The sequence below is a fragment of the Sminthopsis crassicaudata genome, chromosome 4, assembly GCF_048593235.1.
Source record: "Sminthopsis crassicaudata isolate SCR6 chromosome 4, ASM4859323v1, whole genome shotgun sequence".
Lineage (NCBI taxonomy): Eukaryota > Metazoa > Chordata > Mammalia > Dasyuromorphia > Dasyuridae > Sminthopsis > Sminthopsis crassicaudata.
In genome coordinates, this window is record NC_133620.1 from 112,577,995 (window position 1) to 112,593,447 (window position 15,453).

General features: G+C 33.3%; 1 protein-coding gene across 1 annotated transcript in view; it reads right to left on the minus strand.

Annotated features, from left to right (window-relative positions):
- Window positions 1–15,453, minus strand: part of USH2A (usherin) — a 1,025,480-nt gene that overhangs the window by 806,139 nt on the left and 203,888 nt on the right. The window contains exons 14-15 of the mRNA XM_074264677.1: window positions 12,587–12,750; window positions 5,382–5,540 (exon numbers count right to left, since the gene is read on the minus strand). Of these exons, the coding sequence (XP_074120778.1) occupies window positions 5,382–5,540; window positions 12,587–12,750 (323 nt within the window). The remainder of the gene's footprint in view (window positions 1–5,381; window positions 5,541–12,586; window positions 12,751–15,453) is intronic.

Here is a 15,453-nt window from a genome sequence, read left to right on the forward strand (position 1 = left end):
GGTAGGACAAAGTCCAAAGACTGGCAGCCATGTGGAAATGTAATTCTTTATAAAATGCCCTGCTCGAGGCATATCTGAAATAATAGGTTTGGTTTTGGACACCTTTTAGGAAATGCATAGACAAATTGGAGCATGTACAGAAGAAGGGTTACCCAAATAATGAAAGAACTGGTGAATATGTCATATTAGGATTGGTTAAAGAAACTGAGGTTGTTTAACCTAGGAAAGAGAAGACTTAGTAAATACATGAAAATTATTTTCAAATATCACAAGGGTTATATTGCAAAAAATGGGATTGGAATTATTCAGTTTAGCTTCTAAGGACAGAATTACTAATAATAGGCAGAAATTTTTAAAAGCAGATATGGACTCAATTCAGGAAAACTTAATAGTTGGAGCTGTCCAAAAATAAGAAGGGATGCCTTGGTAAGAAATGGATTCCTTTTAACTAAACACTGAAAAAAAATTCTTCCTAGGGATGCCATAGAAGAGACTATTAGTTGCTTTATGAAATCTCTTTCAGCTTTTAAGTTCTGCAATTCTTGGGCTGAATTCTATTCTATTCCTGACTCATAAAGGAAGAATTAACCACACAGAATTCTGCAACACATCTTTTTACCTATAATATCCAACCTAAATGTGGTAACATTCCTGGATAGCACTCAAAATGGTCACATTAGTAATAATCAATAGAATGAAATGAAATCCTTATACATATTTCATTTTCATAGTATGTCTTGTGTGTCTCTCAAACAAAGAAAGTTGCTACCTGGGGATTCCCATGGTCCATCAGCCCAGTTAACAGAAGTCCAAAAGTTATTTTTAATTAGGAATTCTATAATGTCCACATCCAAAACATCAAGATACCTTTGAAGGCAATACTGTTAATTTTCCTTGAAAAGTTCAGTGCTCTTCTAACTATAATTCCAAACTCTTACTTAACCAAAAAAAAATCTATATTCATCCAGCTGTATATAAGTAGTGTTTCCTTTTCATATTGCATATGCTACACACACACCAAAACTACAGTAATAAACATCAGAGTGTTATTGGAATGATACAAAGTTCTGACAGCATTAACAAATTGTTCTTACTATTCAAATGCCATCATGCAGATGATTTTCACATCATTAATTACAGTGATTGTCAAGAAATGTCAGAATTGTAATCTTTTTCACAAAAACTGTGGTTTTAGAAAATAATGGCTTGTTAAATAGGATTATATAAATGTCTGATTAGCGAACTAGTACACAGTTATTGTGTAAGAAACTATTATTTAGATACTAGCTGAGTGCAATCATGAAATAGTGTCAAAGCACTATATTCCATTTTTAATGTTCTATAAAATGGATCATATTAGGTTGCCATGGTGAAATTTGTCTCTAGGTACAAAGGTATTTCAGATAGTTTTTCAACTCTAGTTCTTCCACTGAACTAAAGCTTATGTGGGAAATAGGACACCATGATCTCAAATGCTCATATATAAGAATGACACCATCATTCATAAGTGATCTAAAATTATAAAGTACAATTCTGTACTTTTTAGAACTATTTCCAATATTTCTGTACATATTTTTCCACTATCATGGAAACTGAAGTTTCAGGACACCTGCATCATGCTGTTATTTGGAAGAAAACAAACATTCAAGTGGCAGGTTTTTGGGCCACATTGCCAACATAGCAGATGTAGACAGATGTTCATTTCCCTTTGCAATCTGCATCTCTTTTGAGTACAGAGTTTTCTCTACACAACTTCAAAGAAAGCTTAGAGCACTTAATAAAAGTATAATTCTAAGAACTATAAATAGGACAACCTAGCTCATGTCAGAGATAATAAAGCTACAAAATGTAACCCACAGTGATATGTAATAATGAACCATTATGCTATACAGACATTTCAAAGCTAATCAATATAGGGCATCGACCTATGGTAGGAAGAATCATCACCTTAACCACTTTGAAAAGGATATACACACCAAGAGTATACTAAGTTTTATTTTACCTAAGTTTCCAACTCATCATTCATTTTTAAAGTTCTTAATATAGTCAAAAGCAAAAATTGAATCAAGTCCTTCCTAGTGTTTCTTAAATGGTATAATTTGCTATAACAAAACACATATAGAATCATAAGGCAATGGGATAGAGGAATGTTCAAAATCTTTTAATCTACTCTTCTGTAACCATGGAAAGGGTACCTAAGCCATTGAAAATAAATATCTTTAAAGATAATGAATAAAATGGTTATTTGTGATTTTTTAAAATCCCTCTTAATTATCTCCCAACTATAAAGAATTTCCTTAACTTCCATCCAAAGCCCTCTTCCTTCAATTAAAGTTCATTTTGCACTAAAACTCATGGAAACCTGACTTCTCCCAGGAGATACTATATCCCTGACTATCCCCTTCAAATCTGAATACTCTTTCCATACTTCTATACACACTAGACCAGGATGATATTATTTATTATTTCACATTAACACTGCCAGACCTCTCCTCCTTTAAGATACATTCCATCCAGCCATGTAATCTATTCCACAGCCTTGTTATAGTCATCTATGGGGCACCTAGTCTACATTATCATTCTTTCTTTCCTCCTTTATCCCAGTCTCTGAAGAGAAAGTGGACTTTTGCTTTGTCAAGGCCAATTCCTGACCTTGTACCTTTGACCTCATCTGCTTCTCTCTCTTCAGGAACCTAAAATCTTTGATAATTCCATTTCTTATGTTTAGTGCCCTCTTATCCCCTAACTCCTCCCCTGCTAAATACATTTTCAGCCCTCTTTTACCTTAATAAACTTCTTATTTGATCCTCCATTTCTTTCAAATTATTGCCATTGCTCTTCTCCCTTTTACAAACTTCTAAAAAATTGCCTGCAATTCTTCATTTGTCACTACATTTCTCACTTTTTTGCAATCTATGTTCCAACACTATTCATACAAAACTGCTCTTTCCAATTACTAGTCATTTCTCCTAAATCCAGTGATCTCTTCTTAGTTCTCATTCTACTTGACTTCCTGGAATTTTTGACACCTCCTTGATATTTTCTCATTCTTTGCCTTCTGCTACATTCTTTTGTATTGGTGTTCCTTCTACTTGTCATTTTGCTCCTCAGTGTCCTTTGCTAAATCAACTTCTATCTCCATCCATTAAGTAGATGTCCCACAAGGTTCTGTCTAGCCTTTGCTCTCTTTTTCTCTACATATTCTTTACCTTGTGATATCATCAAATCTCATAGGTTCAATGACCATCTCTATGTAAATGATACACACACACACACACACACACACACACACACACACACACACACACACAATTGTATATATCCAGCCCTAACTTCTTTCCTGAACTTCAGTCCCACATTATCAACACCTATGAAATAAATATGTCTACATAATTGTCCTGTTGGCATCTCAAAGTTAACATATCCTAGTTAGAACTTGTTTTCTTCCCTCACCACTCAAACCCACAATCTAGGTTCATAACCTCACAGGAAGTCATGACTCCCTCTCCATCAACTCCCATATTTAATCAATTGCCAAATCTTGTACATTTTCCCTCTATAATCATTATTAACTCTCTTTAATTTTGCTTACACAACAATTATCCTATTTCGTGCCCACATCACCTCTAACTTAGACTAATTCAAACTCATTCCTAGGCTGCCATTCTCTTGCTACAGGCAATCTATCCTCTACATAGCTGCCAAAATAATTTTCTTACATAGGACAGCTGGCCATTCCATTACCCTACTCAAGAAATTTTTATTGATTCCTTAACACCTTAATATTAGATTAATGGTCCTCAGTTTGTCCTTTAAAACCCCTACTAATCTAGATCCCACTCATCTTTACAGACTTTTTCATACTGCTTCCCTTCACACACCCTTGATGTTCCAACCACATTTAGCTCATAGGTGATATTCCATCTTTTGACCATCTTAACTTATTTATACATTTGACCCATGTGTCTGGAATGTATATCTTCTTTACCTTCACCTTTTAGAACCTTTCAAGCTTAGCTCAGAGGGGAGGTAAAGGCCAGAACTCACCTAAACTCTCCTTCAAAACACTAAAAATTCCTTTAACTAATAACTCTAAATAAATTTTAGAACATCAGAACACCCCCAAAACGTGGAAAAGAACATTTCCAAACAAAGAGAACTTAGGTCAGCCAAAAATAGTCTGTGACATCAGTCCTGGTATAGGCTAAGCTAGTGTAGCTCCACCCCTGGACCCCAAGACAGCAAGGTCTAGGGACCTTCAAATCAGCAGTAGTACCAATAGCTTCCAAGCCTCTCAATCCAGGGACACCAAAGAAGACTAGGAAGATCAACAATCTTAGCTCAAGTATCACCTCCTACATGAAAACCTTTCCTGATTGCTCCCAGTAAGTTCTGTCTCCTTCCTTAAACTATCTGGCATTTACTTATCCATGGATATGATGCATACCCCAATGTAATATAAATGCCTTAAATACAGTGTCTTTTATTTATATCCTCAATGTTTTGCATGCTGTAATTATTTATTAACTGTTGAAATTATTAGGATATTATGTTAAAATCATCAACAATCCATAAGGAAAATCTCTTAAAGAACCTTCATTCATTAGTAAATCTTAATTTCCCTATATTTCCAAAATGTAGTTCTTTAACATTTATCTATTTATATTTTTGAAGGAAAATAAAACTAAGGAATATTATTTTATATGTATATATGTGCATATATTGTATATATATTAAAAATCTACCCTCAATTGAGGAATGTGATGTTGATTGTAAAGTAATACTACTATGCGATAAAAAATAATGAGCTCAATGATTTTAGGAAAACACAGGATTTCCACAGAATAATGAAGAGTGAAATGAACAGAACCAATATAACATTGTATACAGTAATAGCAATATTGTTCTAAGAATGACTGAGAAAATAACTTATTTTGTGTATTACAAATGCTAAAATTAACTATAAAGGACATTTGAACAAAGTTGCTACCAGAAAAAAAAAAATAGAGCATATATGGAATTTATATATACATATATAAACATATACATACACGTGTATGTCTAATAATAATCATCATGGAGAGAAGATAAAAAAGAAAATTAAATGATAATTTTGTTGTATATTTGAAAGGAATAGCAAATTATATATAGTAGATTTGAAGTTTCACTTAAAATCTTCTTTTTATTGTACAATTATGAAAATGCTTTTATTACACAAATTAAAAATTAAATTAAATTTAAAAAATAATTTGTGAAACTAAAGCCTAACAAATGGAGAAAAATCATGAACATTCTACTCTCCAGAAACTTCAAAAATGAAAATTCTGGATTAAATACTCAATGCATTATATATGGGTTTATTTTCAAATACTCAGACTTACCGTATGGGTACTTATCTTCAGTTTTGTAAATTTCAATACCATCTCTAAATAAGCTGTAAGTAAGCCAGTGGGCATTTGGGGAATCAGGTGGATACCAGGAGAGATTGATAGTAGAAGAACTTTGAACTTGTCCTCTGGGTGGAGGTTGCTGGGATGGAGCTAGATTACAATGAAGAGAACATTTATAAACAAAGGCAATCAATAAACACACTAGTAAACTGGAGTGAAATCAGCAGCCAAGAGGTCTTCCTGATTCAGAATTACTTTATCAAAAAGACATGTGGTTTACCAAGACATTAATAAACAAAGCTAATGTATCATAAGCTCTCTAAAACAAAGCTTTTTATCTATCAGCATAAAACAAATCGGTAGGTCAAAGTAGCTGACATAAATTTACTTGAAAAACCCACCAAAGTCTGTGATCATAAATGCCAAAATTTTCTAAGAGCTTTCTTCCTGACCCTTATTTCTGGAGTTTCTCCAAAGATGGATAGTGCTTGTACTTCTGTTTAAGTCACTTATATCCTAAAATGACTAAATTTAATTAAAACCTGAAATTTAAAGCAATGTAATATCTTGGGTTTTTAAAGGAAATGTTCTAATACAATGCTGCAGCAGTTGTATCTTACATCTCACTTCATAGAGTAATATTTGGGAATATTTATGGCTATTGATCTTAAATAGCAGAGTTTCTATCACAAAGTAACAGATACACATACTCAGTGTATCTATTAAATTATAAGATGGCATACTCCAAGGCTAGATGGGAAAAATCATCTCTTTGTTTTGTAGGAAAAAATATAAGCATATAGTAAGTGCTTACTGTGTACTAGGGACTGAGCTAAGCCCTGAAGATATAACTAGAAACTAAACTAAAGATTCCCCTTGCTCTCAGGGACTTTCCATTCTGATGGGGGGATGTAATTACATCATATTTATGGCTCTATAACTACTTCATAGAATCATAACCTCAGGTTGGAAAAGACTTTGGAGGTCATCTTGTCCAAAACTAAAAGAATTATCTGTATATAATTCCCAAAAAAAGTGATTATCCAAATTCATGTTAAACATACTGTAAAATATAACTCTTTACTTGGGGTGGACTTTATTATCTTCAATGTTTTAGAAGAAAAAAATTTCTCCTGATATAATATCCCCTTACACTTCCACATTCTCATCAAGTTTCTGGAGATAAGTTTCCAAAAGTTGTCAAAAAAGAAACAAGGAAGCGCTTCTTTTCAAGTATTCAATACAATCATCCCATTTTCCTTCCTTCAGATTTATAAGTTTTTAGATTTTTAAACTGAAAGAGTCCCAAAATGCCATATACTCCCATTCCCTTATATTATAGATTGGGAAACTAGTCAAGAGTGATTAGATGATTTGTCAAATGTCATAGAGATAATAAGTAGCAAAGTTGTTATTCAAGTCCAGGTCCTCTAACTCCAAATTCAGGATTTTTCCTGCTATGGCAGGTATCACATTAGTCACTAGATTTTCATTTCCATCATGACCATGAAGTCTTTTTTTTTTTTTTTTTTTTTTTACTTTTCCAAAAGTCATTTATGTCCATAACATCCCTACACAGATATACACAAATCTGCCAAAAATATTTGTTAAAATTCACCAAATACATTAATCTAGGTGCCATAACAATAATAATAACTAGCATTTACAAACTATTTTAAATTTGGCAGAGTGCTTAACAAATATCTCATTTTCTCCTCACAACAACTCTGATAGTAGGTACTATTATGATCCTCATTTCACATATAAGGAAACAGAGGCAAAAAGATGTTAACACATCCAAGATGATATAGGCAGAAAGTGTTTGGGAATGAATTTGAACTCATATCCTTATTACAAGTCTATCACTCAATTCACTAGGCCACCTCACTGTCACTAATAGAGATTGCTAACATTTTCCTGCCCCAGTTCAACCCCCATAAACACTTTGCTTCCATTACTACTCCTGTCTTGAAATTCAAAATATAAGAACCATATAAAATGAGGAAAGAGTGGTAGAATTTTTGGATAAAAGTCTTTCCAATAGATTTCATTACTGATTCTTCAGTATTAAGGGGAATTCCCTAATTATTGTGCAATAATAATAATATATTTGTATATCCTTTTAAAATTTAAGAAGCATTCTCCTCACAACAATGCCCATTTTACAAATAAGAAGACTAAATCTCCAAAAGTGAAGTGACTTGTGTATGATTACACTTAAGATTATGCCAGAGCCAAAATTCAAAAAAGGTCTTCTGACTCCAGGCCCAGTATGCTCTATATCATGTTGCCTTCATATCAGAACAGTAGCCTAAAATATATTAAGACAATTACAACAAGAAAAGAAATTTCAAAATCATTTAATTTGAAATGTGGAAAGTTCCAGAGCTTAAATACAGACACTCCAAGATGACACTTCTCTACTAGCCTGATAGCTAGTACACCATAATTATTTTCTGAGGAAGCATTCAGATGGATATTCATATGATCCAGCCATTTTGGAGAGCAATTTAGAACTATAACCAAAGGGCTATAAAACTATGCATACTTTTTGATCCAGCAGTCTCACTGATGATTCTATATCTTAAAGAGATAATATAAAAAGGGAAAGAACCCATATGTGCAAAAATGTTTGTAGCAACAAGGAATTGGAAATTGAGTGGATGCCCATAAACTGGGGAATGGTTCAACAAGTTGTGGGATATTAAGGTAATGGAATACTATTGCTCTACAAGAAATGATGAGCAGGCTAATTTCAGGAAAGGCTGGAAAGACTTACATGAATTGATGCCGAGTGAAGTGATCAGAAAGAGGACATTGTACATAGTAACAATAAGATTATGTGATGATGAACTGTGATAGACTTGGCTCTTCTCAACAATGTAATGATTCAAGATAATTCCAATAGACTTGGGATGGAAAATGCCAATTTTCAGAGATAGAACTATGGAGACTGAATGTGAATCAAAGCATAGTATTTTCACCTTTTTTGTTTGTTTCCTTTCTTGCAGTTCCACCCCCTCCCCTTTAGGTCTGATTTTTCCTTGCACAATATAACAAATATGAAAACATGTTTAAAAGGATTGCATATATTTCTTTAATCTATATCAGACTGCTTTATGTCTTGGAAAGAGGAGAGATAAGGTATGGAGAGAGGAAAATTTGGAAAACAAAATCGTACAAAAATGAATGTTGTAAACTATCTTTACATGTATTTGAAAAAAATATATAAAATACTATTGAAATTCCTATAAGCCATGATCCTAAGGGAAAAAAAAAACAGATCTGAAGGAATTTTAAGTAGCACTATGATGACATATGAAAACACAGTTATTAACAATCAGCACCCTACACTTAAAGACTTAGGAGGCTTGCCCTTAGCAAAATCTCCTTTCCTGACTGAGTATTGGTAGTGCATTTGATTCCTTCAGTGGTCTATATTTAGACCTCTGAAGTCAACTGTCTCTAATTGCTCAAAAAAGTTTTGAGACTCAGCTATCATGTGTCTATAGCTATCTTAAAAGCCCAACAATTCCTGCCTAGTTAATACTTCTAGCTTATTGTGGAGAAAAGAACATTAAATCTAGTCACCATTATGTATATAAGATGCAATATGTGTGTGAATAGATGGAAATTAGATAGAAAGATACATAATAAATAGATGGATATATTATTGATATACAAAGGCAGGTAGAACAGTGGATAAAGTGTCACACTTGAAGTTAGAAACACTTGATTTCATTTGCAGCCACAGACAATTACTAGTTGTGTGATTTTGGGCAAATCAATTAATCATTCTATGCCTCAGTTTCCTCATTTGTAAAATGGAAATAATAATAGTACCTACTTCTCAGGGTTATTGTGATGATCAAATGAAATTCTATTCATAAAAGGTTATGCAAACTTTAAAGCCCTATACAAATGAAAGCTAGTGTTTATTATTATTATATAGTTATATGCAAATAATCAGAAATATGAACTATAAAGGAAGTAGAAAAACTGACCTTAACACTGGCTTTTGGATCCCTGAAATATCTCTAACAAAATCACAGAAGACTGATTAAGTCTCATGCCTAAGTCCCAGAAAACGAAAGCTAGAATCATAATTTGCATGGAATAAAAATTTCCTGGCAACAAGAGTTCATTTCCTTTAGTCTTTCAAACATTTACACATGATTATTTGTTGTGATAGCCTCTGACTAGGATCTTGTCAGATTTCACATTCTAAGCAAACCATGCCTGGAGGGAAATGAAATGAGAAATTTTGAAAATTCAGCTCTGAAGTCTAATGATTCAATGAGTACCACTCAGCTTTCTGAGGAGGCAATTTAAAATCCCAATTGAGATGGCTCTTGGGCCAGATAAGATATCATATGAGTTAGTAGGACTCTGAGTAAATGTGAGTTCTTCCAAATCCTTAGGAAGTTTTAAAATAGAGTTACCATGGTATAAGTTGCCACAATGTGATTAGTAGCATATTTTAAATTCTAGATTCCTAAGTCAAAAGGACTTTTTCCAGATGACCAACTCCCCAGATAGTTGGGCCATGAATTCTGAGGGATGCTTTCTTTCACTGATCTCTAGAACTAAAAGGACTTTCTTAGGCAATAGTCACAACTTCTAATCATGAGTAAATTTACATTTTTCTTTAATTTTGTGAGGGGGAAGACTTTTTTTTTTCAAATTTCACCATCAATGATCTTTAATAGCTAAGTACTATAAAAAAAGCAGGATCTTGCTAATTTCCATGTCAGTCAATAATGAAAGCATTATAACTTTTGCTTTCAAACCATAAAACATTATTTCCTTCAAGAATCAGAGAACTGCTCAGTCATACAACCAATTACCATGACCTTTGTCTGGGATAATCTTAATATTTTATCTCATGATCAAGAATAAGCTCTTAGATTTTTGGAGATGATATTATATTGGAAAGTAAAGTTGGATGTGCCCAGTATCCTCAAAAATTACTGATTCATTTTATATTGAGGTAATTTAAAAGAAAATAATAGGCTCAATCTCAGAATTTTTAAGTACTATTATAGGTAATGCCAATACAAAATTCAGTTTAAAAAATTTTACCTAAATCCAACCCCAAAAGGTATAGTGTAAATAAGCTAAAAGCAATATTGTGTAACAGAAAAAAAAAAAAAACTTTGCACATGGCACCATTTAGTCTCTACCCTCCAAAGAATCATGTGACTTCATAGACCTCAATTTCCTTGTTTGTAAAAATGAAAATAAAATGAGTGAAATGATCTCTGAAGTCTCTTTTTGTTTTGATATCAGTCTATATGTTTACTGAATAATAATGAACATTCATTAAGTGCCTACTATGACTCAAATGCTATATCAATAAGCATAGATATTGAATAAAATAATTTCCCATGTGTAACCATATGAAGACATGAATATTCACAATGGTGCTTTTCAGTTAAAACGCCTTATTTCAAATGTGCAGGCAAGACATTGTGACATAAACATTCTGGTGAACTGGAATTAGAAAGACCTTAGTTCATGTTCAACCTCTGATACTTACTAGTCATATGACCCTGGGTAACTCTACATCTGTTTGCCTCAGTTTCCTCAATTGTAAAATGAAGATAATAATAATGCTAATCCCTTAATGTGCTTGTGAGAATAAAATGAAAAGTTATTTGTAAAATGCTTAGCATTTTGGGGGCACTAAATAAATGCTCATTTTCTTCCTAGTAAATTTGAGGCATATAGCAAAACAGAAATGTTGGACTATGATAAATCAGGGGGGGAAAAAAAACTACACTTGATCTCCTTTCATTCAGAGTATTAACTATGCTTTGACCATAAGTACCTTAATGTCTCTAAGCCTCACTTACTTTGTCTGGAAAATGGAAATACTAGAATTGGTGTTAAGGAACAAGTCAATTCTCCAAGAGCCTCCACAGCTGTGAACCATAACATCTGAAGAGGTTACAAAGCAGCCTTTGCCGACACATTGTGGATTAGGAATGAGATAAATTGGAGGCAGAGGGAAGAGGAGAAAGTTAAGACAACACAACTGCCTCTCAGTCTCCTTGTATCATCCTCTCACAAGAGGAGATTCATTCTGCTGGTCTGGGTTGGATCTCCAGCAATCACTGTCAGATGACTCCCATGTATTCCAATGGCTCCCATGTATTATTCCAACAGCTCCCGTGTATTCCAACAGATTGGAATTACACTTGTGATGCCACTGGTATAGACTGTCAGATGATGAAACTCTCTTTACTAATGCAGGTCACCATCTTTTATGCAGCTCCCTGATAAGTTAGGCAACAGCTGGTAATTGTCAAAAGCAAGATTTGAACCCAAGCTTTCCTAGCTTCAAGACCAGCTTTCTATGTACCAGAATCCAGACCATCCTACTTCTCAAAATGGGAATCATAATTATCATTATTATTATTATTGGTATTAGTATTATCTATGGCATCTATTTCCCAGTATTGTCATGAAAAACCACATAAGAGAATGCATATGTAGACTTATTAAACCTTAAATTCTATGGATATCAACTATCATAATTATTAATCATTAGCATATGAGGGCAGCCTGAACACTCAATTTTGCCACCACTCCAGATTCATAGTTATGAGTAATACTTGATAATTCATTTCTTCCTCACTCTCAAGAATATAGGTGGCACAACAACCCACTAGCTTATGACAGTCTAATATCACTTGAGACATTTCACAGAATGAGCACTTATAAATGTCTCAGGATTCCACATGGAAGAATATGTGTCTCACTCCTACTAGGCATCCCTATAAATATACCCTTACCTTTGGAAAGGGGAGTAATATAAGATTATATAAGTAATATATAATATAATATAATAGGTAATATAAGAACTTAAACTTGATATGAATAAATCCTCCATTTTGGAATTAAAGACTAAAAAGAATCTTGATTGTAAGAGCATAGAGTCAATTCCTTTCTTTACAAACAAGATCATATTCAAACTACTAACTCTAGAAGAGGATAACCAGATCCAGAAAAGTAAGTTCTATTACTACCTTTGATATTTGTCTTTCATTTATATCTCTCAAAAATCCATTTTTCCTTCTCAGTTGTCAGTGAATAAACCTGACCAGTCATGTATCAATTAAAAAAAAAAAAAGAAAGAAAGAAAGAAAGAAAAGAAAAAAACTCAATGCATGTTTTAAGGCCCATGCACTTACTTTTGCTGCAACCAAATAGGTTGTGAATATCCAAATGACTTGCATCAGGAACACAATCATCACAATTTAAGCCAGTTACAAACTGTTTACAGAAACATTGACCAGTGACCAGATGACAACTTCCATTCAAGGCTCCCGGAAGATGACAGTTGCATGGGTAGCATCTGTAAATAAAATTAATAAACCATCAAAGGACAAGAACACGGGGCTTTATCGGCCATGTTAAATGTCATTTAGAGTAGATCAGAAGCTTCAGGGTAAGATAGTCTATTTTTCCCATGTAATTAAGAATTGAGAAAGGCAAGCCAACTGACTCAAAATTTTGCTAATCCCTCTCACATAAAATCTCTGATTTAACTAAAGTCCTCACTACTAGAGCTATGTCTTCTAATTCTGTTTTCTTCCACATTACTCCAAAGTATCTAATATAATAATCTGCCCAGTGGTGACCTATTAAGAGAAACTAACTCAGTCTCTCACAAAAGGGCTCTTCTGTTTCCTCCTCTATAAAAATCACTCAATCAATAAACATATATTAAGTGTCTACTATTTGCCAGACACTGTGCTAAGTGCTAGGAATACAAAAAGAGGCAAAAGACAATGCCTTCTCTCAAAGAGTTCACTAACTAATGGGGGAAATAAAAATGAAATTAATATATAGAAACAAATTATATACAGGAAAAATAGGAGATAAGTAAAAGAGGAAAGGCACTGGAAGAAAGAAAGTTGGGAAAAGTTTCCTGTTGCTAGGCTTTAAAGAAATCCAAGTAGGTCTTAGGTACATTACTTAATATCTGTATGATGTTCAGCAAGTAATTTAGTATCTCCATTATCTTTATCTATAAACATCAAGGGATTTGACTGATTGTCTCCATTCAAGTTCTAAATTTCTAATCCTATTATATCCATGTGGCCAAGATATGAAATGGTACAATTTGATGAATTGGCTCTAGTTGAATATGGGAAGCATTTAGCAAAGATTATGAATTGATACAAATTTGGGGGAAGTTTTTTTTGAAGTATAATTCATAGTTTCATTAGCACTTGTTTTTTCACATGCTAGATCTACAACTAGATCTAGAACCCTGGCTAATTCATACATGAACTCATGCCATAAGATACTGCTAAAAAGCATGCTTTATGCCACAAAATGATTCAAGAATAACAAAATAACTTTTCTGGTCCTTTATGAATCTCCCCTCAAATTTTCACCATCCTCTGACAACCACCAATCTTCAAGTAGCACTGTACTCTACACACCAAACCATCTCACTAGCAAATAAAAATAAAGTTCATTTATTTACCACTACAACAGCCTATACCTTGATATTCCTAAATAAACTGTTGAAAATAACTACACCATCAACTGCCTTCCTCATCAGCTGCTCTCATAGAAGTGAAAAATACTAAGGGAATTTTCTCATCAAGCAACAAATGAGATTAACCTAAATGTTTCTCTATTTTCTCAGCCTTCTACTCCCACTCTCCTGATAGAAGAGGAGTGTGAGACTGTCTTCAAACATTTGTAGGCAAAGAGATGAGATTTGTTTTGGTTAGCCTCCAGAGAGAGCTAAGACCAATTAGTACAAGTTGCAAAGAGGCACATTTTAGCTTAAATAAGGAACAAACTTACCTAACTGCTGGATGTGTCCATTAGTAAAATGATTGACTTGGGAAGTGGTGAGTTCTCTATGAGTATAGATTTCTGTAAGTGAGAGCTACATGACTACTCGTTAAGGGTGTTATAAAGGAGATTTGTACTTAATGCTTGAAAGCCTTTCTAATGCTGTTTCCCTAATTTCTTTTTAAAAATAGGATTGAGGAAAAAAAGATTGTTTTCAAAGAAAAATGGCTTTAGATATATAGTCAACATTTTTACATATAGTTCATATTTTGTGCATCCTTTTCAAGTCAAGTCCAGCAAGCAATTACTAAGATCTTCTCTTGTGCAGGGCATTGTGCTAAACAATGGAGGAACAACTTCTTCAGGGCTTTTAATTTTATTGCATTTTATTGTAGAAACAATTGCACCATCTTTCTACCTCCTCCTCTCTGTGGACCAAAAGAATAATACAATATTTTATGTACCAGAGAGAAGAGCACATTTTCTTATAACAAAAACAATATTCTCTGAGTTAATCAAAAGCAGTTGATATCATTTAAACTTGGGCAGATAGATGGTACAGTGGATAGAGTGTCTAGCCTGAAGTCAGGAAGACTCATCTTCCTGTGTTCCAATCTGACTTCAGATACTTACTAGCTATGTTACTTTGTCCACCTCAGTTTCTATTGTAAAATGAGATAGAGAAGGAAATGGCAAACCACTCTAGCAACTTGGACAAGAAAACCCAAAATGAGATCCCAAAGAGTTGAGCATGACTGAAATGACTGAACAACAGTTATTTAAATTAAATCTAAAGAATTCCTTCATTAACTAATTTTTTTATTTTTTTCCAATGTCATAATTAACTTCCAAATATGGAGAAAAATGCTGTCATGGTCGATTCAAAGAGCAGTGCATGATTCAAAAACCATAGCTAAATTAGTAAATGCTTAAAACCAAAGACTTTTTTCATTAATAGTCTGTGTCAATGAAGTCCTTTAAGGTTTTAAGGTTTAAGTGCTTTAAGGTTGAGTTTCTTCCCAACAACCCTTTCGAGTAAATAGTAATATTTGTTTCCAAATAAAGAAAATGAAGCATAGAGAATTTATGTGACTTATCAGTTATATACATAGCAACTAAATGAAAGAGCCAGGATTTAAATTCAGGTTTCCTTACTTCAAAACCAGATCTTTCCAGTATACTATAATATATAGAAACTAAAGTGTTGCAAGTAGTAGACTCTATAAATATCTGCTGAATGGAT